The sequence below is a fragment of the Halichoeres trimaculatus genome, unplaced genomic scaffold, assembly GCF_033239565.1.
Source record: "Halichoeres trimaculatus isolate MK-OKI-2021-1 unplaced genomic scaffold, fHalTri1.1 fHalTri1_scaffold_21, whole genome shotgun sequence".
NCBI lineage: Eukaryota > Metazoa > Chordata > Actinopteri > Labriformes > Labridae > Halichoeres > Halichoeres trimaculatus.
In genome coordinates this window covers 7847622-7868926 of record NW_027437199.1, presented here as the reverse complement: position 1 = coordinate 7868926, position 21305 = coordinate 7847622, and the positions used below count along the sequence as shown (strand labels likewise).

General features: G+C 40.6%; 1 protein-coding gene across 3 annotated transcripts in view; it reads left to right on the top strand.

Moving 5' to 3' along the window:
- The window catches only part of dennd5b (DENN/MADD domain containing 5B), a 68653-nt gene that overhangs the window by 23225 nt on the left and 24123 nt on the right, over positions 1-21305 (top strand). For 2 of the 3 annotated variants that reach the window (XM_074698114.1, XM_074698113.1), the window contains exons 2-5: positions 3674-3733; positions 7769-7878; positions 12033-12729; positions 20904-21091. In XM_074698114.1, the coding sequence (XP_074554215.1) occupies positions 3674-3733; positions 7769-7878; positions 12033-12729; positions 20904-21091 (1055 nt within the window). The remainder of the gene's footprint in view (positions 1-3673; positions 3734-7768; positions 7879-12032; positions 12730-20903; positions 21092-21305) is intronic. The other variant, XM_074698116.1, reaches the window with a different exon arrangement.

The following is a 21305-nucleotide window of genomic DNA, read 5'->3' as shown; positions in this document are numbered from 1 at the left end:
CAGACAGCGACGTGAATCTGCAGGGCTGTAAAGAAGACACAAAGGCTGTCAGTCACACACACATACACACACTCTCTTACACACACTGGCAGAGCAGCGCATCGGAGCAGAACGTCTGATCAGCTGGTCCAGGAGGGCAACAGGCTCCACATACATTATGCATCAGGGTCTGCAGCCGACATATGATTAGTTTCTCTGTTTGTCTCGGGCCCTTGTGCTTGCATATGTGTGTGTGTGTGTGTGTGTGTGTGCTGTAATTGGGTATTTTCCCCCCAGTGTGGGCTTTGTTGCCTTCAGATATCCGTATATATGTGCTGTGCAGACTCCCTCCTGGGGCTGATTGCATGCATTAAAGGAGCATTAAGTGATTTAAAGCTGTAATGATGTCGCCTGTGTCATAATATATTCCCCTCCTTCCCATTTAATAGCTTGAACTGGCTGTTTGGTGTGTGTGTGTGTGTGTGTGTGTGTGTGTGTGTGTGTGTGTGTGTGTGTGTGTGTGTGTGTGTGTCTCTCTACTGATGGAAATGACTGAAATGTTTTGATGATCCGTCACCAGAAATACAAATGAGTCTACCGCTATAAATGTTTCTGTTTAAAAGAATTTCCAGAAAAATTGAGATTAAAGACGTAAACTTAGGGTGAATTTTCTAGACAGACTCAGCTGAAATATTCTGTCTTTTGCTGTGTTTCTATCAGAGTCTAAAGAAAGCATAGATGGGAGGGCCGAGGAGGGGAGCGCATGGAGAAAAATGAAAGTGAAACTTAAGTATGTGTTAGTGTTTCTCATTGTGGAGAGCTAGGAGAGAGACAGGTTGGATCATCCAGGCAGGATAGCCAGCTCACAGAAGAAGCAACACTTCAGGAAACAAGCCCCCAAACCCAGGGCTGTGTTAGTTTCCATAAACACTGTTCTGTGTGTGACGTCATTAATGAGTAAACCTTTGGTAAAAGGCTTAAAAAACTCTTATCACAGTGTGTGTGTTTAAACTGAAATGGCTGTTTTGGTTGCAGCTCTCACTATTAGCTTCATTATGTTGCAGGCCCGGCCCAGTCTGCAGAAAAACTGTAGCCTAGCTTGAGGCTGTTTCTCTTTTAAAGATACAAGCTAACCGGTGTGGCTAGTGTGATCACCAATGCCACATACCTCAATCCTAGTAGGGTAACCCTTCTGTAAAGTGCTGAAATATCCCTTTAGGTTTGCTTTCTAAATGAAGAGTAACCATCATGGCGTTTAAATGTCGGTGTCATCGGAGCAGCATCGATCATGAATTCATTAGAGAGATGTGTTAAAACGCAGACCAATATCTAATCAGCCTAATACCGTAAGTCATTGATTTAAAGACCTGATCATCAGTCACTCAAATCTGCTTCTCTGGTCTGCTCAACAATCCTTGTGTGTATCTGTATGTGTGTGCTTGCTTGTGTGTTTGTGGTTTTATATGTAATAGTTCCAGGAATGAATAATCACATTAGATAGACTTCGAGAGACACACAGGCAGCGGTGCAGTGATGTAACAAACAGATAATACTCACAGCTCCATGTGTGTTTGTGCATGTGTGTTTGTGCGTGTGTGTGTGTGTGTGTGTGTGAGTGATTTGCATACAGTAGCTGAATTTTCTACCTTTCTCCTGACTTTAGCGCTGTTTAACCAAAGTGGTGTTGAGTGACTTCTAGGTCTGAATGATATTGGAAAAATACTTCAATTGCAATTTTTTTTAACCAATACTGTGATTGCAATTTAGCATGGGATTTATTTATTTATTTAAATTTATTTATTTATTTTTTATTTTATTCTTAATAATTAGGGGTACATTCAAGGCTTTTATTTATAAATTTTACCAAATATTAATTTTAATTTTAATTAGTTACCAGTTATACAGTTGGTCATTTGGTGAAGTTTCACTTTCATTTCATACAGAAAAGGAATATGTTCCATGATTCAGCTAGCAAAAAATGCAAATAATGTATTGGAATTTGTAGTTTTTGTGCTCTCCAATTTTTCAAATGCCAAGTTTGCTCTTCAAAATAAACACTTGAACTATGACCAACATGTAAAAGGATGCTGTCGATATATAAAAAATAACATATGTGTATATATAAATATATATATATATATATATATATATATATGTGGCTCAACCACAGCCAAAAGGCTTGGTAAGGTGTTCTCTCTAAGATTCCCTGAATGTGGTCAGCCTGCCCTAATGAATTACCCACTCCATGCATAACTTTGCATATTTCCATACCTAAATATAGACTCAAAGTGGAATAGTTATGGTCAAATTGTAGAGTAAAGTATTGAAAAGTGTGACAGACACTTTCAGATTATCCCTGATAGGTCATCTGTTAGCAAGGGAACAGGTGAGTTGGTGTAGAAACTACGTTATCAGGTAGAGTTACAAACAGCAGCACCTGAGAACAACATGGAGACAGATAACAAGCGAAGAAACTGTCCCAGACACCAAGTACAGAGTGATGTAAGAGACACAGCGAGGAGAAAAATGCACATCGTAAATGTTCCAGTTATATAAGACTAACTGTGAGCTCCCTGTGTGTGCTATAGAAGCTCAGCAGTATAAAGTGTGTGTGTGTGCATCTTTCACTTTCTTTTTTAAGACTGTACCAGCTGATGCAAAATAAAGACACCACAAAAAGTGCGAGCACCATAAAGGAATAATCTACATCACAAAGCGCCTTCCTTCATCAGATCAGGGATTTCTCTCTGCCCTGTGAGCTGAACTTGGGCTCTTCAGATGAAGATATCAGAGCAGCCGTGCTCTGAGAGTAAAACGTGCTCTTTTCAGAGGGAGTTTGGGACCGAGGAGAGAGCTGCTTAAGCTTTTTAATCTGGCTTTGTGGCGACTCGAGTCACAAGAGCAGACGATCTCTCACAGGGATTAGCCTACAGTGTTTGTGGACCAAAACCAACACATAGATTAGCTCGTTTGTATACTGGTGTAATCAAGACATCCAGACAATGTCGCTCGGTTTACGCAAAATATGTCCCGACGTGCTTGGATTTAGCGTCCAGCACACGGTCGCATGATGTGGTTGTGGAGACGCTTTGTCAGGGCTGAGAGAGTAATCCTGGTGATGTCAGTGTGATGTCATCAGGGTTATCCTGGCTTGTGCTCAGCTGAATCACACAGTGGGGTCATTACTGGGGTTAAAGGGAGAAGCCTAGGGGGAAAGAAAACAAGATGCATCCAGCTTCCACGCAGAGAAAACAAGAGCTAATGTATCAAAACTGCAACTTTGCTTTTACTAACACGAAACAAAACACGTTTCACCCACTGCTCCATCATCCACTGAAATCCATACAAGTATTTCACTGATCTGTGTACTTCTGTAACAGCACTTCTTACTCCTTAAAGGGCCAAACACGCTCTAAAAGGTCTTTAAAGAGACAGGAAATGTTTGTCAATCTGCATGTTCTCACACAGATTGTTGTTAATTCAGTGCTCAAACAGTAAAAAGTGCTGTTACACATTCTCCTTTATGATGCCATGCTGTGTTGTGCCATTGATATGTTGTGACTGTCGTGTTCATGCTCAACTCATTCTCATGCATTTATTAATTTGCTTCTCTGTCTGCATTTGTTTTGACATTGCCCCCTGTTTTTTCTTTGTTTCTGTGCTCCATGTTCTTCTGCATGTGGCTCGCCTGTAGCTTTGTACCAGTGGTTAGAAGCAGACCGCCAAGGCAGGGATCCCGATGCTGCAGCCACAGGTACGGTACCACATCGTCAACTCACACTGTCTGCATCTCACACTGTCTGCATGCTAGTTTCTTTTTTTTGTCACTCAGCTTCACTCAAACTCAGGCCTCCACTCAACAGGTGCAATGTGCTGAGATAGAAAGCGGTGTTTGGAAATGTAACGAGCCTTCCTCCCTTACTCTCTTATTCAATTCATCCATACATCTGCACATCACCATCTACCCTTCAGGAAGTGAGTCCAGAAGTTTAAATCAGGGGTTCCTAAACATTTTAGCCTGCAATCTCTAAAATATCAATGCTAAAGATCGGTGACACCCTGCTTTTGGAATACAACAACAGGCTAAAAAACCTAGAAAGCTACCAAAAAAATAAACCATTGGCCATCTGTACTGTGCCCAAGTACACTTAAACCCTTCATTTGGCACGGTACAACAGACGATTGCTTTAGCCTGTTGAGAATACACCAACAGGCTAAAAAACCTGGAAATTTACCCCAAAAAAAGCCACTATGGGTGCGGTCACACTCCATCCGTACCGTGCCCAAGTACGCTTCAACCCTTGGTTTGGCACGGTACACGATACAACAGGCTGTTGCTTTGGCCTGTAGGAAAGACACCACCAGGCTAAATAACCTAGAAAGTTACCAAAATAAAGAAAAACACTATGGTTGCAGTCACACTGGCCATCTGTACCGTGCCCAAGTACGCTTCAACCCTTCATTTGGCACGGTACACTTCCTACTCAGTCTCTTGTAAACAGACAATTCATGATGATGAAAGCCGGCCTTTCTATGATGTATTATAGTGTGATGAGGTCAGTACAAGCATTGGTTTATGCTTGGCAGGTACATTAGGTCCGCATAGCATTGTCCAGACAAATGATGTCATTTTAGCAGCCTTGCCCCCTTGCACTGTCCTTTCCAAGCAAAAAACATCCACCTCGTGCACCTCTAAAAATTTCTTACCTCCGCAAGAAAATGGATGGACAAACAGGACCTCCTGGTGTCTGAAGTACAAAAAAATCCTTGAATTTATACAATTCATTGCCCAGAGATTGCTGTGATAATCGTAGGATGTAATATTACTTTTGTGAAATTGTGGCCACACTCGGCAGAGAAGAGGAATTGGCAAAAGAAATGTTAACAGTAGGGGTGGTAGAAAAAAATTAAAATTGAGATTTTGGGGATTTTTTGTTTGACAATATCAACATCAGGATCCTTAGTCAAAAAATCTATTTTTTTTTTCAAAATCAATAGTGTAAACAACATCCTGTACTCTAGTTTAGAATAGTTTTGTGGTAGACATATGTTTGTGATACACCGCCCCCTGCAGTTTGGGGGTGTTAAAAAGTATAAAATCTACACACATTCTCTCGTTCTGATTTCGATCGCGTCTCATTTCTGCGTGTCACATTCATGCGGAAAGCTTAACCCAGCCTTTAGTCTGGCCGCGAGCAATTGTGCTCAAGTACAACATGGTACAGATTGCCAGTGTGGCTGTGTGACCTTAGCTAAGCAGTTTAACCTGTAGATAAAAAACTAGCCTATTTCTGATTGAAAGGGGAGCATAAATGAGCCTTAACATCACCTCCATGGTTTGGAGACTCATCCTCCACCTGGATTACCTGCTTCAATCTCTCTCATCCTCTTAGTCTCCTCTCTTCTTTGCTTCTTTCCCAGAATGTGGGTCAACCTTCTCTAGGCTTTGTGTAGTCTCTTCCTCTCCGGTTTAAATGACTATATTTACCATCAGCCCCCTCCTCATCATCACCCTGATCAAAGAAACCCAGTTTCCCTTCCTGCAGGTTGTTGTTTGTTTTCAGCCCCTGCAAAGTTAAGAAAGTGAAAGATGGAGATCCTGTGCCAGTGCGCCGGATTAAAGTTTATTTTTTACATCCTCAGTGAAGGAAAGGTTATCACTGGATTAATCAGTTATCTGTATTCTCACACACAGCCATTATTGATCCCACAAGGGGCTTAGAACCCAAATAATCCATGATCAAATGCTCAAAACGATCACTGGCTCCTCCTCCTCTTTTCACAGTCACCTCCTGACCTCACTCTAATCATACGAAAAGCTTAAACCATCTACAGGCGATACACCAGCTCTCCCAGTTTCAGGGACCAGTCTCTCATCTGAAATCAATGCAGCTTTGTCTGCCTGTTTGGGATGAGCGCCCTGAGTGGAAATGAAAAGATGTTTGAGATTTAACAGCCCACGGAGAGTCGTTACCAAGCGGGAGGATTGATCTTTGGGGTCTTTAAAATCCTCCCTCTGGGTGGGAGTAAAGTCATGTATTGAGTTATTTGAGCACGGTTCTGTTAAAGCAGCAAAGATAAACAAAACGTCAGATTGTAAATGTTTTAAATCATCATGTATTTGTAAAATTTGCTACCTCAAAGAGATTTTGTTTGAATGGAATGAAAACAAATGTCACCCTAACCCTTTCATGATAGGCCTGTGCAAAAATATCCATGCAGCACAACATCATTATATTTTTCACAATAGTTTGTCAATTTTCTTGCTCTTCACATGAATACTTTTAATAGATTAGAATACTTTCCTTTTATTTTCTGTAATCTCAGACCTCTTGCAAGGTCTGAAGCTGCTGTGAGCAAAAGGAGCGACATAATAGAAGTGAAGCAAAGGGAGTGAGAGCAGCTAATGAAAATTAAACAGTGAAATGTAGCCGCTGTGTGTCTCTGCTCTGCTCTCTGTCACAACTTTTAGCTCTCTCACAGGAATGACGCAGACTTAAAAAAAAAAGTTCAACTAACGACATTTTGTAAAATCCATTTGGCGTCTCGTGAAGACACGAGTTTCATTTGTTTACTTGAAATTTTTTTGAGGAGTTGTTTTCAACAGCGTCTCCTAGTGGTTGACATGAATATAATTTTTTGGCAGTAACCTTAAATTTCATTTAGTTTCTCTCTTACAATTTAAAAAAACAATTTCCCAAATGAATGTGATCTTTAGGGTGGTACTAAAGATCCGCTTTTCCATATGTTGTTCAATGGGAATAGCATGTTAAATTTGTGGTACTTTGCATTTAACTCTCTCAATTAGCATAAGCTCACGTGAGACGCTAACACTTAATGGTCTCTTCAACGACTTTACATGTGAAAAACTCAAGAGAATATTAGAACCTAAGCTAATCTAAACACAAATTAACAAAGTTTTGAGATTAGACATGCACTGATTGATCGGTCAGCTGAGGGATCAGTGCCGATTTCCTTAATTTTAGGGGATCGGTGATCGGCCCATCCAAGGTCAGCCAAGACAGCCATTGTTGCTTTTCACTCTGAGACCCGAAACTCGGTACACTTTATTGTTTTTTTAAGTTGAAATATAAAGATTTTTGTTCAGTGACTTTAAATAAAATAAGATTGGAACATTGAAGATATATGCTGTCACAAAAAATCAGTATCGGCCCAAATCGGTATTGGCAGGTCAGGCTTTTTTAAAGATCGGTGATTGGCTAGAAAAATGTGATTGGTGCACCCCTAGTTGAGATGATAATTCCACTAAATAAAATAACATGTTTTTGTCATAAAATCAAAGATTTGTAAAACAAAACAAAGAAAAAGTAACTTAAATTAGCAGTTTTCAAAAGATCTAGTCCAAAAGGTGAAAATTTTAGACATAACTTTAATATCACAACCTTCTCTGCTCCAGCATTCTTCATCCAGCTTCTTCTCTCTCCACACAGCTGAGGGAAACACAACCTGATTTACCAAACTGATTGTCTCCAGAGTATTTTCATTTCTCATTCAGAGCTTTCTGCTGACACTGCTGTTCAGGGAAATATAAAAATAAGCGGCGCGCATCAGGAACCGTTTCTATCTCCATCACCAGGAGAAACAGTGTGAGTGCAGAGTCTCATGATGCAGTGAAAAGACACAGTGAAGTCAGGGATTGAAATTATGACCTGCTGTGCTGATGGTGCAGCTGTTTGGTCATGTGACTGCTACCATTAGTTCTGGGTTTGATACGGTTAAGCTGTGAAAACTGTCTGACTCCTCCATCTGTGTCTCTTGTTTCCTCCAGGTGAGAACTTTGAGCAGAGCCCCCTGAAGAGGACCTTCAAGTCCAAAGTTCTGGCCCGTTACCCTGAAAATGTGGAGTGGAACCCGTTTGACCAGGATGCCGTCAACATGGTGAGTGCGTGTGAGTGAGTGTGTGTGAGTGTGTGTGTGATGAAAGATCATCGGCTGTTTTTCCACCTGCCTCGGCCTCAGCTCTGTTGAATAATTCAGCGTCACTTCTCACCTTACCTCAGCGTGGAAACGGGCCACACTGCAGCATCTGAAACCCGACACCAAGCTGATTGCATCATCACCTCCATGGGTCATGTGACCTCAACAAGCTGCTCACATTCTCCTCTTTGATTGGTTATTCTCCTTCCTTATTTACTCCTCTTTCCTACTCCTCTTCCCCTCTTCCTCCATTCCTTTTAATCAATCTTTTCTCCTTCTTACCCTCCTTCCTCTTTCCTTCAGCTCCTTGTCCTCTTCTTCCTTCACTTCCTTCTCTTCCTCCTTCTAATGTCCTCTTTCATCCCTCTTTCTGGTCCACCTTAGTTTTCCGTCCTTATTTTTCTTTTCCTCCTTCACTCCACTCCTCTCCTCCTAACTCTTTATCCTTTTTTCCTCCTTCTATTCTCATCCTTTATTTCTACTACTCCTCCTTCATCTCCTTTTATTTCCTCATCAGTCTTTTTCCTTCCTCCTTCCCTTCCTTCACCCCTACTTCCCTTTTCATCCCCCCTTCTTGACTCCTTAATCTCCTCTTATTCTCCTCCTTTGTATTCTTCCTTGTATTCTTCCTTTCTTCTCCTCCACCTATTATCTTTCACCGCTTTTCATCTCAGCTTCTGTATCCTCCTTCATCCCTTTTTCCTTTCCTCCTCCTTCCTCTCCCTTTCTTTGTTCTTGTTTTTCCTCCGTCATCCCCCCGCCTTTTGCTCCTGTTGCTCCCCCATTTTTCCTCCTTCCTTTATCCCCCCTCTCTTCTTTCCCATCCTTCCTCCTCCTCCTCTTCCTCACTTATTCCTCCTTATCTTTCCTTCCTGTTTTCTCCTCCTTTATCCTCCTATTCTCCCCCCCTTTCCCTGTCTCCTCCTCTTTATCCCTCCTCCTCCTCCTCTTCCTCTTTTCATCCTGTGAGGTTAGAGATGAGGAGGATGAGAGTGTGTAATCACACCTCCTGCGCCTCCTGTGGGTCTGTCAGTCGAGCCTCTGTGATGATTGTTTTCAAATCCCATCACTTCACACACACACACACACGCACACACACACACATTCATGTTTTTCAAACACTTCTTTTCCTCGCAGCATCGTTGAACGGCTCAGAAAATAAATCACGGAAAATTGGATTTTCTGACACTTTGGGAGAATTGTCCTCGGTCACTCAGGCTTAAAGGGGCGTTTCACTGTTTTTACACCTGGAACCAATTTTCACAGATTTTAGGGTCAGAAAGCTACAAAAGTTTAGAGCTTTATTCTCAGAATCAGATGTTTTTATTTAACCACGGGCCGACGCTGCATCTTTCTCTGAAAATCCACCACACTCCATGGACACACTTTACTTCCTGTGTCTAGATAAAAAATGTGGTTTATGCCCTTTACTCCAGTAAATCCTCCAGAAGATGAGGCTTGTAGTTATTTACCAAACAGTTCAGCTGATTTCCTTTGCAGTAAACACAGCTCTCTGCCCCCGTTGTCCTCATTTTTTAGCATAAACAGAAACTGAACAACTGAATAAGGTCATGTTTCCCCCCCCGTGCGTCACAGAAATCTGACGTATATCTAATCCTAAACACCTGGACACCTCCCCGGCTCCTCGTGCTCCCTGCAGCCTGCACCCTGCTTATTTAACATAACGCTTTCCCAAATATTATCCCCAAGGTGTGGAGGAGCCGCAGCCTCTTTCTCAGCGCTCGGTGTGATTTGATTACCTCCTGAGCTCAGCAGGTCTGAGAGGTGAAACGAGTGAAATTTATTTGTTTTCTAGATGAAAAAGCTGAATAAATAATGGGAGACTGAGGCGGGGTGTGGAAGAAAGAGGATCTGTCAGTGCTGATCAGCGAGACACATGACTAATGCGTAATCCAATCAGGTCAGCAGGGCTGCGTTGTGTGTGTGTGTGTAGCGTGTTATGTGTGACTTGTAAAGACAAAGTGCTCATAAAAGACAAATCAAATGTAGAGATAGGAGTGAAAACAGACACATTAATGTAAATATACGACCTGCAGACTCCTCAGCATGCAGCCAGTGTGTAGAGATGTGTGTGTGTTGGAGGAGCACTCACACTGCTGAGTGTGTGTTAATGTGTGCGGGCACAGCTCCACTCTGCAGCCTCACAAACATAATGAGGCTAATCACTCAGATTTATTGCTGCTTCTGCTGCTGACGGTGTTTCTATGAACGCTTTATGAGGCCGCGGCTCACAGTGAGTCTGCGAAAGCATCAGATACAACAGAAAAATGTTGAAGTTTCCCTTTAATCTAACTGCACACCGGAGATACTGCTTTCCATGTGGATTTCTCTCACGTCTCTTTGTTATGAGCTGTAATTCAAGCATAAATTTGACTATTTAGTTTGTAGCTCAGTGAAATGGGCTGAGCTGGATTTAAAGGGCTGTTTCCACTAGTTTCCCTTAATACACATTGATTTTGAACACCCTTCACATTCATGACTACAAAACCTCTTCTTTATGATGCAAACAGCAGAGATAAAGTTTAAGAGTCTTACGTTAAATTAATTAGGCCCAAATAGATTTTTGAACTATGTAAAAAAATAAAAATAAAAAAGAATAGTTGGATGTTGCCAGATTTATCAATAAATGCAAATATTTAAAACATTCCCTTAAAAAGTCAGCAGAAAATTAAGAAAAAAAAATAGAATTTCAAATGTTCAGTCGTTAATTTAACAAAATTAAATCAGAAATTAATAAGTACAGGGTTGGAAAAAAAAAATTGTTAAAGTTTTGGTTTATTTCAAAGTTTTACCAAAAAGAAATTATAATATATGATAAATAAACAAAAAAAATTAAGTCTTAAATTCTTAATTAAGGCCGCATAAGATAAAAATCTACAAAAATAAATCATGAAATTAAACAAGTAGTTTTATAGGTTACAGGAACAAAGTTGAACAACAAAGATTTGTAAACTTAAACATATATAATTGACAACAAAAAGTGAGGAATTTAAAAAAAAAACTAGTTGGATGTTGCCAGATTTATCAATTAAAGCAAATACTAAAAAACATTATCTTAAAAAGTCAGCAGAAAATTAAGGGAAAAAAAATAGAATTTCAAATGTTCAGTCTTTAATTTAACAAAATTAAATAAGAAATTTATAAGTACAGGGTTGTTCAAAAAAAGTTGTTAAAGTTTTGGTTTATTTCGAAAGTTTTACCAAAAAGAAATTATAATATATTATGAATAAACAAAAAAATTAAGTCTTAAATTCTCAAATAAGGCTGCATAAGTAAAAAAGTTGTGGATATACCAGTTAACTCCTTACATTTACAAATATAAATAATGAATTTAAACAAGATTTTTTAGATTTCCAGGAACAAAGTTCAACAACAAGAATTTTCAAAAAATATTTTTGACAACAAAAAGTGGAAAATTTGTGAATTCATTTTTTATATTTACACAAAAAGGGCATACATTGTTGAAAAAAATGTGTAAGAAAAAGTCGTGCATTTCTAAGAAAAACATTAAATAAAAATTTGTTTACATAGTGGAAGAAATGTTTAACACACCAAATCCGAAAATTTTAGCTCTACAAAAAAAGAGTTTCCAAGATATTTATAAGAATAAACTCCTACAATAAAAAGTGTTTTTTTGTGTATTATGTATATTTTTTTAAATTATAGAAACAAAGACAGATATATTAGAAAAAGCTGTTTGATAAAAAAAAAATCACAAATTTATGACTTTGTTAATAAACTTACAGGAAAAAAGTCGTAAAATTACTAGTTTTTAATTTATTAAAGTTAGTCTTTAATTTACCACAATTAAGTCCAAACTTTATAAGTTGAGTGTTTTTAATTCAGTGGAATTTCGTTTTGATGGAAAAAGCTGTACATTTTTATGTGTTTTTGTTTTTTTTGCTTTACTCTCGTTAATTTACGTGATAAAAGCTGTGATACTACATGAGTTTCTTGGGAACCAATGCAACGGATTACTGGTCAGATGATCTGTCACTTTCAAATTTTGGCGTTGAGAGAAAAAGCCTCTGACCTGACGGACATATTTTACTTTGACCTGGTGTTTGACTGTGTGTCTCTGTGTCTTTCCTCAGCTGTGTATGCCTAAAGGCCTGTCGTTCCGGACTCAGGCGGAGCCGCGGGATCCTCAGTTCCACTCCTTCATCATCACCAAGGAGGACGGCTCTCGAACTTACGGCTTCGTCCACACTTTCTACGAGGAGGTGACGAGCCCGCAGATCTGCTCCGCCATGCAGACGCTCTATCAGATGCACAATGCAGAAAACTCTTCCCCCAACCCTCCTTCCTCCTCCTCCTCCTCTTCCTCCTCCTCCAGCATGGATTCTCTGGCTAGCAGTGTAGACGAGGCCGACTCCCCCACCTCCTCCTCCTCTTCATCCTCGTCTCGTAGGCAAGTCGGCTACGACTCCTCCAGGGACACGCTTTACGTTTCCAAGGCTCTGTGTCTGATCACGCCCATGCCCTTCATGCACGCCTGCCGCCGCTTCCTGTCGCAGCTGCACCGGGCCGTCACTGACAGCTCCGCCCCTCCTCTGCCGCTGGAGAGCTACGTCCACAACATCCTGTACGAGGTGCCTCTGCCCACTTTAGGGCGCTCGCTGAAGTTCCACGGTGTGTACGAGCCAATCGTGTGTCAGAGACCGGGGCCGGAGGAGCTGCCGCTGGCCGAGTTCCCCCTGGCAGAGGCCTTCAGCCAGCTGGGAGTGGAAAACCTGGTCCAGGTGTTCACCTGCACCCTGCTGGAGATGCAGATTCTGCTCTACTCACAGGGTAAGAGTTTGCACAGATTCACCCAGAACAAGAACCAGAGTTTGATTTTACGCTTTGTCAAACATTTTAGTGAACGTCAGAGTTCAACGTCATGAGTCAACGTGCTGGAACAGGAAATCTGAGCGTCCTGATAAAACTTTTTGATCAGAAGCAAAGAGAAAAGGTCTAAAATGATCCTCTAAAGCAGACAGAGGAAAACATGATCACTGTGCAGCTCTAAGTTTCCCATCATGCATTATTCAGAGCTGCATTGAGACTGTGTGGTACAGTAAGAGTGTGTGTGTGTGTGTGTGTGTGTGTGTGTGTTGCTGTTTCTGTGGGTGAGATACAGAGACGCTACCTTCAGCTTTTTTTGTTTTGATCGAAATCAACTCTTGCTCTGCATTCCTCTGTCCCACTCTTTCTCAGTTTCACTCTGTTCCTCCTCCGGTCTGCAACAACTCTCTGTAACACTTCCTCTGCGGTTATTTCCCCCAGGAGGTTTGCTCACACACACACACACCCAAAGCTTTATGTACAGCTTTCTCCTGCATGTAGGCACCAGGTTTATTCCTGCAATCTGGTTTACAAATTTAGAAAAGCTGAAGTTACCAAAACCTAAATCTGAGTCTCATATGAGGAGATTTTCATGCTGTCAGTGGGACACAGGAGGAGATTAGGCGACAGCTTCAGCACGGATTGTGTTTAATATTATTTTCTGCAGCATCCCTGCTATTAATAACTGCAAAAGTACAAGTCTAAATAAAACTCTGAGGTTTTATTTGTTTCTAATCTCCTGAACAAACCCTCGATGGCACAGAAACGGTGAACTTTTGTGTCTGTGCAGCAGCAGATAAAGTGATGAATGAAAGAAGGAATTTTAGTCCTGGAAATACGCTGAACTCTGAACATGTGATCTGTTTTTGCTGACGCTCTTAACTCCCACACTGCAAAAAACTAAAATCTTATCAAGTGGTTTTGTCGTATTTTAAGTAAAAATATTCCAGAAAATGTCTTGTTTCAAGTTATTTAAAGAGAAAAATGAGGTTTTAATTGTTTGTAACAAGTAAAAAAACATCTGCCAATAGAACAAGAAAAATTTACCTCATTTTTCTCTTTAAATTACTTGAAATACAACATTTTCGTAGACTTGTCTGGTGAATGTGGCTCATATTAAATCTAAAAAGACATTTTCTACTGAAAAAAAGACAAAAACACTTGATATGATTTTAGTTTTTGGTAACTTTAACTTTACTCTTAGATTTAACTACCTCATCACACCGCTAAAAAAATCTAATTTGACTCTTTCTCTGCTTTTTTTAACGCTCATTAACCCACCAATAGAGTAAAGTACACAGACTACTCAAGCATTCATCATTTCTTCATTGGCGTTCATCCAGAGCTCTGACTGTGCCACACGTCTCCTTTAAACAAGCCCTAATTTCTCTCTAATGAGGTTAACTTGATGTGCGCAGAGCAGAGCGGCGTTGGGCCGGAGGCAGGTGATGGAGGGTTTCACCTCGGGGCGAGGGGGGAAGATGAGTGCTGATCCCAGGATGTTAATGAGGCATTACCCGACATATGTTCCCACTCTGCCCGAGATCAATCATCCAGCAATTAACGCCGCTGACATGTAGAGTAATCATCAGGACGTGACGGACGGTGTGCCACGTCCAATTGGGGCAAGTGTGTGTGTACAAGGAGAGAACGAGTTTGTATTTAAAGGAGCAATTCACATATTTTTGGAATTAAATGTGTTGATTTTTTTAAATAGTATAAAATCTATAAGAAAAGGTCAGAACTCAACATCAGAAAAAAAAAAAAAAAACAACAGCAGAAATGAAGAGAGGAGTAAAATATAACTAGAAAAGCACTTAAAGAGACCTTCATATTCTGGTTCTTAGTATCTAGAATATTGCCAGGATCTGGATCGTACTTTAACATCTGTCAGAAATTATGGTGACCTTGTCTTGTATTGTTTGGCAAAGCAATCCAACCATTTATGGTGGAGTTATATACACATATGGTGAAAACAGCCCTATCTCACAATGATAAAGAATCCTTTAAAAAAGTCCCGGATCTAGATGGTGATTCAGATCACCTCCAAAATTTAATCACTTCTTCCTTTTCCCATTTTGAACATTTCCTGAAAGTTTCATCTAGATCTGTTTGTTACTTTTTGAGTTATGTTGTTCACAGACAAACAGACAAACCATCTCACCTTGGCGGAGGTAATAAATAATGAAGGTTAAGTCACATTTAAACCTAACAAAAATATGTTGAACACCCATATGCTCCTCATTCCAATGATTTGTAAAAGCTCCTTTGGCAATGATTGATAGATCATTTTTATTAGAGACAGCATGGCCATTAAGTCAAGTCAAGTCAAAGTTTATCTATAGCGCACGTTTAAGAACAACCTCGGTTGACCAAAGTGCTTTACAGGGGTACAAAACAATCTCTCATACACTTTATATTAAGGAGCCAAACATTAAATATGCATAAAAACAGAAATAAAATAAGATAAGGATAAAAACAATAAAGTCCAAAATAAACACAAACAACTCTCTCTAAGTTTACAATTCATTTTTTTATAAATTAAAAAAGTGCAAAATAAAACTAACAACTGTTAGAGTTTTAGTTTTTTTTCACTATCTGCACTCACTGTACGGGGGGTGATTTTTTTTTTCCAAATCGCTCAGAAGATATTAAGATTGCGAGCTTACCCAATAAGAGGCACAGCTCAGGGTCACGTGACCGACAGGCGCCTTATGGCTGTACAGGAGCCCTTGCCACCACCAATATGGCCGGGATAGCTAATGTGCTTAATTTTCCGTTTCAGAAACAGACGGGTGACGTCGGGGAGACTACGTCCATGTTTTATACAGTCTATGGTGCTGACATTTGATTGACCATTTGCCATGGTGTTTAACCGTAGCAACTACTGGCGAGGAGTCTTGCGTGACATTAGATATTTTTGCCTTGAGTATTGGCTGCTGGTAACGGCAGCCTTCACGAGTACAGATACCTTGAAAAAAGACTGGGATTGACCAGTTACCCAATAGCGATACCAATGCTCCCCCATCCTAGTCATTATTTTTTAGGAACAGATTAGATTTTCTGTGTTTATTTGCATCCGTCCAGGAAGTTTCAAGTGTTGTTTGACTGTTCAGAGCTACTTGCAACATTGTAATGATTCAAAATTTCATTGGATTCTGATTCAGGGATTCCCACAACTTATGAACACGTGGCGATTTTAAAATCTGCACGTTTGGTTTAAACATCCAGCGTTTGCACGTTATATCCATGTTTAAATTATGACAATGCATAATACCCCCACTTTAAGCAAACTCAGACAAGAGAAACTTCTTGAAGACTTTTTTACTCCGATTTCTTTCAGTGTCTGAACATCATCCCACTGCACCTTCAGACCGTCACGTCTAACTTCATCTTTTCACCACATACGGCCTCCTTCTCCTTGTCGTGTAAGCGTGTATCAGTCCCTGCAGCAGTTTCACAATGACTCCACACATCTCGTCCTGTTCTTCAGCGTCCATCCGGCTCGTCACTGACGGGGGATTTCTGCAGCGCCGTTTGCTAAAATCAGATCAGTTTCTCTTCAGACGCCTGCTCACCTTTCGTAGACTCCTGTCCTACTTCACGGGGAGTCTCCTCTGTGATGCTGCAAACGTTGTCGAGGATGAATCAGCTCTTTAGAAAGCAGCACCAGAAGCTGTTTCATCTGTAAAAAAAATTATGACTCAGTTAAACAGAGTTCAGAGGAGATAAAAAACGCTCGCTGTGAGAGCTTTTCCTCTTCTTGTCATTTCTGCTTCGGGGCCCGGCTGTGAGCTTTGATGTGTTAAACCGTGAGAAAAGGAAAGAGGAGAGAAATTTATGAAGTGTGACAGAAAATCGCTGACAAGAAGCACTTTCAGAGTCGTGTCGCAGTGAAGTGATAATGAGACCGGTTGAGAGGATGAGTAGAGTGTCCTGGTGTAAAATGAGGAAGAACAGGTAAAGATTTGTTTTAACATGAAAAGAGACACAGTTGGACTCCTTCGCTGTGTTTCCCACAGAGCAGGGTGTGTGCGAGGGGGAAATTTTGAACTTGTTCAGACTTGAGGTAAAGCAAATATTGATTTAGACGTAGTGAGATGTTCTCGACTGCTTTTTGTGCTTTTGAAGTAAAGTTTGGGGTGAAATGAAACAGAAATGGAGTCATGGCTAGAAAAAGTAACACAACAGGAGATGACCAACTTAGATAACACCCAAAAACAGAAGCAGCCAAACTGATGGTTCTGTGAAGGGACAACTTTAGGGCCTGTGTCCACTACGAGCAGTTTTTACACCAGTGGCACCCAAAACCTCAGATTAAGAGTGCTTCTCCCAAGCTGCTGCAATTTCTTGGTTATAAAAGGTGAGTATCAACACTTTCACCAGTGAACAAGTCTGTTATAGCAGTTCCATTTGGGCACGGAAGTCTTAATTTCTGAGTTCCAAGTGGGAACGCCCCCCTGAGGTCAGAATTTCAGACTTGTAAGTCGGAGCACACACACCACCCTGAGTTCCCAGTAGGAAACTCTGTGTTCAGGGGTAAACAGTAATGAAGCTCCTGTTATATTCTTTTATTCTAGAATTTCTGACCCGTGTTTGTCACAATAAATCAGCCATATATATATAATATTATTCTATGTTTATGTACAGAAATATTGCTGTTATAGCAAGTTTTTCCGACTTGGCAAATGGAATGCTGAACTCAGAAATGGCGTCATTCCCACTCCTGACTTCCCAGATCCAAGTACAAATGGAAAAACTAAAATATCAAGTTTTCTTGTCTTATTTTTAGGGCTGGGCAACGATTAAAACTTTTAATCGTAATTGATCGCATGATTTCCCTGATTAATCATAATTAATTGCATTGTGAAAGTGCCATAACATCTGTCATGCAAACACTAAATCAGTACTTGTTATACAGTAATAGTTAAATCACATATTTAGTGCAAATCCAATTTACAAAATCTAAATACAAAATTAAAGCTTATTGCCACTGTCAGGGCATTAAAGTGATACTCCGGGATGGAACAAGTTGGGTCCTATCACAAGGTTTAGAGCAGAAATTACCCCTACAGCAGTGTTTTTGTGCAGCAGAAGCCCAGAGCGCTCGCACTAAACACCCCCTCCCTGCTCCTCTGCCGGTTTCCTCTGCACTCAGACGGGGCCATATTTTACTTGACCAAAAACACAAATAAACGGACTCCCACCAAAAAAATCTGATATCGGTCTGCATTCATGCTTTATTTAGAGAAGTTTTCAGCGCGTTACTTTCACACAAAAACACCGCTAAATAAGGCTCTAGTTCTCATCCTGTCTCTTTGTCCTGGCAGACTACCTGCGTTTGTTTATGTCTGGCACGCTGTGCGCGCGTTGCCCCTCTTCTCCATGCTTGTTTTGGTTACTCATCGTGTTTTTCCGCCAATTTCACTTCCGGTTCCACCGGGGTCAGCAACAGACATTTACAAAATAAAAGCATGTGAGCAACATGCACTAATGTGCGATAAAATATTCAACGGCGTTAATAGATTGACAGGTTAAAGCGAAAAAAATGCGTTAACTTGCCCAGCACTACTTATTTTAAGTAAAAATTGGGCAACATTCCAGTTATCAGCCCATCTTGGCAAGATGGAAATGCAGGATTTCAGACAATGAACCATGCAAGTCCATCTAGATCGCCTCGGAGCCGCCTGCTTACTTGTCATCCGTGCTTATGGACACAGAGAAGCTAATGGAAAGGAAATCACACATTCTCAGGCACTTGTCCTGAATTTTGATAATGATGAAATAAGCTCTTATTTTTTCCGCAAGTTGGTCTCGAATAACTGCTGTTACTTGTTGTGGGAATGTCAATAAACCTGCCTTTACTTTCACTTCTTCTTTCAAGCTTTATTCCTTCTCAGCTTACCTCATTTCTGTTAAAATGCAAACTACAACTGTTTAAGATGCGCTGCCAACAACAACTTAAAGTCCCAATGAGGTCTCAAAAGCTTTTGAAAGGTTGTTTTTAAAAGTCTTAAAAAGGTACTGAAATCAACCTCAGGATTTTAGCATATACCATGGACTGAGAAGTTTCCACTTTATCAAACCTGTTGACTCTTGGCCTGGCTGCCCTCATTAGTTTAGTTTGTTGTTGTAGTCAGGGGAACAACAATCTGGTTTTGACATGTTTTGTTTTATTTTGAAAGTCACAGGATGTTTTTAGGTGGTTTAGTTACACACTTCCTGTCTTGCTCAATCTGCTTTTTGTAGAATAACGCTTCATGGCTCTGGCAAACGGCAAAAATAGGACATTTGCGTATCTGCTGCAGCCTGTCGGACCAGGGAGGCAGCTGGACCACAACAGAGCGGATCCAGTGCGAGATGACACATTGACTTAAATAGCAACCAATCAGAGCTGAACTGGAGAGGCCTCTGGTGTAATTTGGTCGTTAGCATCTCAAACCTCAGCGACACAGAGCTGCACTTTGTGTTCTCTCAAATCTGTCAACATTTAGATAATGAACCAAAGAGGGAGGATTTTTACAAGTTCTTTGTGAGTTTTTTTTTCTGATGGATTAGACACAAATTTACTTGTTTATTTCAAAGCTTCTCCCTCTAGAGCGAGTCAACAGCTTGTTCAGATTAAAAGCCAGATGAGATATCAGTAACTCCACAAAAATGTGCTCTTACAAAGTGGGTCCCTCCTCTGACAGCCCTCAACTGATTTTTATCATAATAACAGAAATCTCAAACTTAGGTTGATATCACTCTGAAGACATCTGTAAGGCGGATGTTAACTTTAAGCTAAGGTGAAAGTTTCTCAAGGTTAAATACACACGACAACGCCACAGTCTTTTTTGCATTTTATTGAAACACAGTGTCTTTGTCTCATTTACTCAGGTTTGGCTTCTCCGCTAATCTGACCTTGAGTTTTTGCAGCTGCTTCAAGATAAAATTGCACAACTGCAGCGACATCACAGGACATGTCAGTCAGATAAAAAACTGTGCACAAGGAGTGAAAGTCACATTCGTTGGTGAGAGATTCTTGAAATTCAGGTGTGGTGGAAAACAAAGCGATGCATCGTTTTCACGCACTTTTCGTCTCTTGTCACAACACGTCCGTTTGCCTGTAGTCATCTCTGCTGCTTCCCATGACCAAACGGAGAATGTCTGAACCTGCTTTTAAAGACACACGTCAATTTGACCTTCGCTTTGCAGAAACTTTAAATCAAAGCTTCCTTTTCTCCTCCTGGGTCGGGCTTTTATCTTTCTCCTTCTCAAACACATGAATTAAAACCTCCTCTGGAGGGAAGATAAGACAGCCAGGTGCACTTTTTCATGAGTGCCGGTATTGTTTAAACAGAAAGGGCTCTCTCTGTGTCTGCTGGAAGATTTACTCCAGACGAACCCGGCTATTAAAGTTTGAGAGCAGCTTTAGTTTGGATCTTTGAAAAGGCAACTGCAACTTATGTTTGAAACCAGCAATGACGAACTTATCTGCCAAAGTCAAAGAGCGGAAATTTAATCCATGTGTTTATCAAGCTTTTCATGTTGATTATAAATCAGTGCAGTCTCCATTTAAAGGTTGTACAGAGCTCAAAGCGTTCTGAAAGGATGGAGGTGGGTTAAGAAGAAGGGATCACCCGATTGGTTAAATTGGTTTACCTCTGGATTTCATTGTTTTTTATTCCTATAGATCCAGATTAAAGTGTGTCAGAGCTTCAAATAAGCCTCGCAACCACCAGCTTTAATCTGTTTAGAGGACAGGGAAGGTAATTCTGTCAGACACAGATGAGAAACATGATCGATGTAATTCCTCTTGACTCTAAAGTCTTTATTTCACATCAGCTCTGTCACTACTCTTTCATAAACCTTTGATTGTTTCACCTCTTTTGAAAAAACCTCCTGTTTTAAATGAAAATCAGACATCTGGTACAGCCCTGACCTTTATGTCTGAGTTGTTTCACACCTTTAACTCTGATTAAATCAGTGTGATTCCCCGCAGCTGTCTGAGAGAGGTTAAATGTCAGAGCCTTCAGTTAAAGAGCTCCTCGGGCTCTGCACAGTCACACACTGAAAACACGTTGGGTTTGTTTTCCTTCCTCAAAGATCGAGACTGATAATAAATCACAAACCGTGCATCTTTTTTTTTCTCGCAGACTACCAGAGGTTGATGACGGTGGCCGAGGGCATCACCACGCTGCTGTTCCCCTTCCAGTGGCAGCACGTCTATGTCCCCATCCTGCCCGCGTCTCTGCTTCACTTCCTGGACGCTCCAGTCCCGTACCTGATGGGTCTGCAGTCCAAAGAGGGGACGGATCGGTCCAAGCTGGAGCTGCCTCAGGAGGTACACATATAATCCTAGTGTAATTAAAATGTATAACAAGAAAAAGTGTGGAATTATCCTTTAATTTTGGATGCTACTGTTTTCTTCTGGTCTTGTTTCACAACTCTGTGGACACTTTACTGTTTTTATTTTTGGCTGTTTCTTTTTTTGATTTGATTTTCTTGCCTTTTTTTTGGTAAATTAAATGTCAGGTATCTTCTCTTGAAACCATTTT